We start from the raw sequence: 6,935 nt of genomic DNA, 5'->3' as shown, positions 1-6,935 counted from the left end.
CCAAGTTCATTTTGGAGATAACTTTCAATATGATCTCTATTGCAGCTTAGAGAAGGGAGCTTTCTTGCTGTTACCTTTTTTGTGCCGCCAAAATAACTTCTTCCAAAAATTTATGCCACCCTTTTTCTTACAAGGGACAATAGCCTTGGAAACAACTGGACTTAACCCTGCATCAGGACTGATTCCATTTGAATCAGCAAACTTGCTCCAAGACTCTATTGCCGCACTTGTACTAACCACAGAATTGCTGTTTCCATTTGAAATATCATCTTTGGCGGTTCTGGGAGAAACACCAATTTGATCATTATCCTCTGCTAACATTTTATCTAGTAGAGAGAATCGCTGGCTGACATTTTTCTCAGGTATTGATGTTCTGGTAACAACATGGTCAGCAGGTGTAGATATGACATTGTCAAAAAGAGCTGCATCCCTAGGTGTAGCCAATGCCTTCAACTGCTTCCTGAGGTTTAGGATTGTTTCTTGGCATTCTGCCAATTTTTCTGAAGCCGCCTTGATCTCCCAATCCTACAAGTTCAAATATCAGTGCAAGTTAAGATATGACAACATATCACCACAAGTGAGTCATGACTTGTTTTAAGCTTGCGTTATAAGCTACTAAGACAAGAAGATTTCCTGAAGTTCAACTGACAATAAAAATCTTAGTGCAGAATATCTTGCCCTTCTACACCTCATGTCTACTTATTTGTCTCTAGAATCTTGGCCAATCTCAATTTATGAGAGATATCATGGTCAAGTATATACCTCGTTTAGTTGAATCTCCAATGACTATGAAATGATGCATGGCTCATTTTGAAATTTGAATTTTCAAGAAAATTCTGATTGATTGAACAGCAGTCCGAAAGATGTAAAATGGGACATTTGCAGATAATTATTAGACCTCAGATTTATAATAGTGAACGGCTAAAACTTACATCTTGAAGTTGCTTTTCCCAGGGGTTCCCATCATCCTGAACTTCATTGCTTGTCATGCTGAAATTACATAAATTCAGGGATCATAAAGCCGAGACTTGTGTTTCCAATTGAAGGATTAGCAGAAAAACTGACCTGTTTAGCTGCATTGTCAGGCCACTGCATGTTTCCTCCAGTCTTTTGCAAGAGGTATCATTATTTTCCAGATCACTATCTGGAGGTGAAATCTTTTGGCAACTTTGTCCTGATACGAGCTGGGTCTCAAGGTCTTCTTTCGTCATCATCTGTTTTTCGATTTCATCTCCAATTTTTCCCTTAGATTGCCCCATAGTTTCCATCTCTGTTGGCAAATTGTCAATTATGTCTTCGGAGTCTTTAAGTTGAATCCTGAAGGATTCGCCATTGGCGATTTCTGATGGAAGCCCGCCTTTCAAATCGGAAACTAACGATTCGTTATTACCCTCAACACTCAATCTTTTAGCCTCTCCTTTTGGTTTACGCTGAAGTTCCTCCATCTGACAAGAACTGTTACAGCCATTGAGAGGAGAAACCATGGGAGGATATGATCTATCTTCTCTCTCGACATGTGGTTGACTAGATTCCGTAGAGTGATTAGCTGATCCACTATCGACCTCACTCTCACCCTTACTCTTTGATTCATTCCAATCTAAATGACTCCTGATTGCATCCTTCATGCTTGAAACGTCTTGAAGAGAAAAAGAGTGGTTCATGAGCCATTCCAAATCTGAAGCTACTAGTTGAGCAAACTGTTGAAGATCGGCTTTTCCATTCAACAAATCATTACAAGTTTGAACAAATTGCTTTAAAACGGCAGAGAGTTCATCAGTTTTCCATTGGAAAACTCGGACCATATAGCCTCTTGGGGCTGCCGAAATCTTACATGGCAACACCTCAACATCCTTTGCCGTTAAAGATTCTGCTACACCATTTTCTCGAGATATAATATTTATTCCTTCAAGGAGCTCAAGAATTTTCTGTATTGATATGCTAACAATAGACTGGAATTTCTGGTCACTCTTCTCTGTGGTTGAGATTTTACTATCATTTCCAATATCAAATGCTTCTAAATTCAAAGACTTATTTGGTGTTGTCTGAAAAACATGCCCGCGTACTTCAGGGGAATGATGGGGACCTCCGGCTGGACAATCGGCAGAAGCTTCTGCTAACTTCTCCATCTCTGCAAAGTCATCCATGAGATTCATGTCCGAAGTCGCCATATTTCTGTGAGGTGGCGTGCCTAATTGTTTATCATTTTTGAAATGCTCAAGCTCTGATAGCAAAGCAGATGCCCAAGACTCGGCACAACTGGCTTTGTCATCACTGCCCATATCAGACAAAGTTGCGTGAGAGTGTTCCTGCAAGGAAAATGGGTATTTACCTGATTCTTTAGCTGTTTGGCTTTTTAATAAATCTCCATCTTGCCCTTCTTCTCTTGATAACCTGGACGTGGTTCTAGCAGGTATAGTTCTTGAAAGTTGTTCACTTGATTTCATGTTAAGTGCATGTTTGAGACTTCTGTTTTCTTCTTCCACTTTATGCAACTGCTCATTTAGAAAGTTGATCCTTTTGCTTGGCGAATCATCAGCAGCCAAATCAACGCGAAAGTCCATTGAACTTATTAGAGAAGGATTCGATCTTCTTCTCCTCATTTCGACCTGACCCCTTCCAAGCATTTCAACTTCATTCTTCATTTTTACCAGAGCAGCAGGGCCAGGCAACCGTTTTTGGACAAGCAGACGCAGCCTTTGACACTCTGTTTGCAATTTTTCAATTTTCGTTACACTCTCCTTGTGTTGCTTTTGAGCAACTTCAGCTGTTCGACGATTAACTTCTCTCTCCTCATTCCTTATCTCAAGTTCCTTCTCAAGAACGCGAACCTCGTACTTGAGTGAAGCATTTTCTTTCTCAGTGGACTCTACTCTTGACATAAGGGCATTTATATCAGTTTCTACCTGTGCTCTATATTTACTTAATTCTTCAATCACCTTTCCCTTTCCAGAGAGAGCTTTATTCAGCTGTGCATTTTCAGCAACTAATCTGGCAACCCTCTTACTGGCCTCGGCTAACTTTTCATCTAAACCAATCCGTGTTCTCTCAAACTCTTCCATTGCCTTCAGCACAGCACCTTGAACTCTTTTCTCCTGCTCTTCTCGAACCAAACGTAACTGCTGCATGCGCTCCTTCAACACTGCATCTAAGTGGCTTAATCTTTCCTCAGAATCAGCTTTCTGCTGCAAAACTCTGTCCAGATCTTTCTTCAGAGATATTGCTTCTGCCTCAGCTTTCTCCCAGCCTATACATAACAAAAAGAACCCAGACATCAATTTCTGAACAAAGTGCAAGACATAGTTTGAGAATTCTTATTCGCGCAATCAGAAGAGACTCTTGAATCATGATCACCTGCAATAGCTTCCTGTGCAATTTTCACCTGTTTCTTTGCAATATTGTCCTTGGAACTACACTCAGAGAGGGCAGAGGAAAGTTTCTCATTCAACACTCTAAGATCTCTTTCCAGGTGTCCTTTTTCAGTCAGAAGTTTCTCCACCTGTGGAAACAGTAAGCTGTAAGTTTTCATCTCTGCAGAAGCATGTTTACAAAACTAAGCATATAACTCGATGCTTGAAAGAGAAGCCCGACAAGCAAATTTTGACTACAAAAGCTGCAAGTGCTATATGTTTCAAGGAGTTTCGATGAGAGAAACACTCTGCAGCGGTTAGATTTTCTTACTTGGAGTAGCTCCAATGGCTTCAATCTAATATCGAACAAGGAAAAAGAGAAAAAGAATGGAATAAGCCATTAATACCCGGCACTCAGCCTCTTCTTCTTCTTCTTCTTCATTGCTGATGAAAGAATTGTTTGCTTTATCAGCTGCTAAGGTTTTCTCTGCTGATCTTTTCTTCCATAGCCACGCTTTTTGATCCATAGTCTTCTTCGGTATCTTCCTGACCAAACAGAACTAGAAAACCAAAAGAATTTTCTGTCATCATTGTATGAATTTCATTCCTGTTCGTAACTTCCCCCTACAAACTAGTCTGTACCTACACCCCTACACTATACAGGTCTTGTTCCTGCTCCATGCATGTAAATTACCAACCTTTGATCAATGCATCAAGAACAGAAATTCTTATTCATACACCATATTGTAACTCATACAAAAACAAGAATGTATAACAACAGGCACTCGTTAAAAAAAAAAACAAAAGAAGGAACGGATAAGAACTAACAGTGATGTCAGTAACGCAGTCGAGTGACTCACCGGCTATTGTGAGAGGAGAGAAGAGGAGAACTGCGAAGATAATACTAATATTTGTTTATTGTATGTGTATATATACAATTCTATGATGACTGTTTGTGTGTGTGTGTGTGTATTTTTTTTGAGGGATGGGAGAGAGTGGAGTATAAAGTGGAGAAGGAGAGTGTGGGGGACGGGTCTGAATATTGGTTCGGTAGGGTCGGGTCTGAGGGAGAGCGAAAAGGAACTTGGGCGGGTTGCTTTGATCGGATGGGATGTAAGAGCGGGCGTCAGTGTCACCGTCAACTTTGATGATGATTCATGATTCATGTGTCTCCAATGCGGCAAGCTCCATCTCTATGTCCCTGTCCCTGTCCTAACCAACCTTATACCCCAGGGCAAAGTAGAGAACGCAAAAATTATTAATTTTTTCATGAAATTTCGGAATGTTAGATGAAATGTTTTATTACTCGGGTTTCTTTATTCTATTAACTTGGTATAAATGTCTAAATGACTGAATATGAGTCAGTAATGCAATATGTGCAAGACTGAATTTGAAATTAGTTTTAATTTAAAGATGAATTCGCTTGTGATAGTAGATTCATAACTTAAATTATGAAGTGGTTTCGACTCATTTCAAATTTTGATGAACATGAGGTGATGGACTCGTTTCTAACTCTAACTAATCCTAGAATTGCGCATTATTATACTGATCGTCCTTTTTTATATTTTTTCCATTAAAAGAAAGAGTTGGTTGATTTTTTTCTTATGAAAGAATTTAAGGTCAACTTCATATAAGCTTAGTTTTATATTGTTTTATTGGAATTTCAAGACAATTAAAAGAACAAAAGTATGCACAATTTTTCTTTATTATAATTATTTAGAAATAGAAGTGGTAGTAGTTTACTTTCCTTTTCCATGCGGGCTTTAAGTAAGTTATCATTAATGTTTGACATTGTGCTTCCTTTTCATCATGAGATGCTTATACTTACACCCCTATCATTCCTTAATTACCATGTTTAGTTTGGCGCTAAGCAATCAATAATTGTGATTATGGTAAGTAATCAGAGAGCTGCCCCCCCTTCTTCTTCCTGTTGCTTCTCTCCTACCCTTTACTCATCATTATTATTATTGTTCTTATTATATGCTCTTTTCGAGGCAATTAATTTTTTATACTTGGAGAATTAAAAAAATATTTTGTCTCTAACAAAGGCTTACACGTGAGTATCTGGTAATTTAAGGTTTTTTTTTCTTTTAATTACTTGATTAATGATTTATCAATTCGAATTAAATTTTCTTTTTTTTGTAGACAGAATGTCAAGAATTAATCAGACTTTGGTCCAAATTAACGTGTGCAATTGTGATTACCTCTCATCAATCAAGTTGTCACATTATAATTAGTACTAGAAGTAGAATCAAGTAAAATCCTTAAAAAAAGAATAAAACACAGAAGCCCTATAATTCAGATCAATTTTTCTGTCACAAAATCTATTCTTCAATAAACACATTCCGTGTATTAAATCTTTCTCAAAATAAAATACATAACGTCATACTCATACACGTGATGTGTATATATTAAATAAAATAAAAGATGTAATATGATTTGTAACAGAAAATTCAATCCAACGTAAATTAGTTAGGTACATGACCATGACAACCTTATAACCAGTTGTTGTAAGTACGAAGTGTAGGGTTTGGTTTAAATTGGTTGAAGAGTTGGACGCAAATTAAGCATGATTCATTTTCAACTTGAAAGTTTCTTAAAACATGACAACAAAAATGACCCGTGATTAGCATATATACCTACTATTAGTGGCTGTTGATTTGATGCTAATTAACACAATTAACATTTGTTTTTATCATATCATCAACAAACGGTAGTGCATATAATGCCAAACACATAGAAAATGAGATGGCATCAGTATTCAGTTGTTCTCTGGCGATGGTTGGTTTTGCACTTGTCTTAATTCCCTGTCATCAATTCTATTTCTATGTCCTATCAGAACTGCGCTACAGAATAATTTCTGACGTTTACAATCAACTAATGCATTAACTTATGTCATGGCTTCCTTCTATGTTATTTTATTAGAAGATAGAGCTGTGACTTCATACTCCTCCTAATTATTTTTCTCAAGTGTATTATTCGATTATTTTGTTCTTTAATATTAATGTAGGTAAAGATTTCACATTAATTGTAGATGAGGAGTTTGAACGGCTTATAAGCTCAAGATCTCCTCTTCTCCGTAGTGAGATGTTCTTTCATGATTAAATCGTGAGACTTATATGAATTCAGAGCGAACAATATCTACATAATAGAGTGTTGATTGAGTTGCAACCATAACGAGGCTATTTGCCATTCCAAACTACTCATTTGAGGGGTTATTGATGTAGGCAAGCGTCTTACATAAATTGAAGATGAAAAACTTGAGTGGCTTATATAAGCCTCAAGACATCTAGCGAGGTCATTTTTTAAGAAAAAATATGAGATTCGTACAAAGTTAGACAAATATCCACACATCTAATGAGCTGATTTTAAAATTGTTCATGAGACTTTAGCCTTACACTAAGTTAAGACATCATGGTTGTAATGGGTTTCTGTTTAAATCCAAACTCCTAAATGTTGGGTCCGATCCAAAAACAACAATAAGGCACCACCCACCAACATGGTCCAATAGATAAGGTCCTGGGGACAAGCCCACAAAGATGAATGACCATGCAAAGATGCTCAAGCCAACCCAGCAACATGGCCCAA

At 37.5% G+C, this 6,935-nt stretch overlaps 2 protein-coding genes across 5 annotated transcripts in view; one reads left to right on the top strand and one right to left on the bottom strand.

Moving 5' to 3' along the window:
* The window catches only part of LOC105177601, a 5,465-nt gene extending 3,231 nt beyond the window's left edge, over positions 1 to 2,234 (top strand). The window contains exon 12 of one of the 4 annotated variants that reach the window (XM_011100811.2): positions 2,069 to 2,234. The gene's annotated coding sequence lies outside the window, so the exon portion shown is untranslated. Of the gene's footprint in view, positions 1 to 392; positions 523 to 954; positions 1,110 to 2,068 lie in introns of those variants that run through there. The other 3 variants (XM_011100812.2, XM_011100810.2, XM_020699288.1) reach the window with 3 other exon arrangements.
* On the bottom strand, positions 37 to 4,578 carry LOC105177602 (filament-like plant protein 7). Its single transcript, XM_011100813.2, has 6 exons — positions 4,208 to 4,578; positions 3,755 to 3,907; positions 3,352 to 3,496; positions 1,066 to 3,244; positions 933 to 990; positions 37 to 525 (listed from the first exon to the last, which is right to left on the bottom strand). The coding sequence occupies exons 2-6, from the start codon at positions 3,872 to 3,874 to the stop codon at positions 37 to 39; spliced, it is 2,991 nt and encodes a 996-aa protein (XP_011099115.1). The 5' UTR covers positions 3,875 to 3,907; positions 4,208 to 4,578.

Source organism: Sesamum indicum, linkage group LG15 (assembly GCF_000512975.1).
Source record: "Sesamum indicum cultivar Zhongzhi No. 13 linkage group LG15, S_indicum_v1.0, whole genome shotgun sequence".
NCBI classification, from domain to species: Eukaryota; Viridiplantae; Streptophyta; class Magnoliopsida; order Lamiales; family Pedaliaceae; genus Sesamum; species Sesamum indicum.
This window is presented reverse-complemented; position numbering and strand designations above follow the sequence as displayed.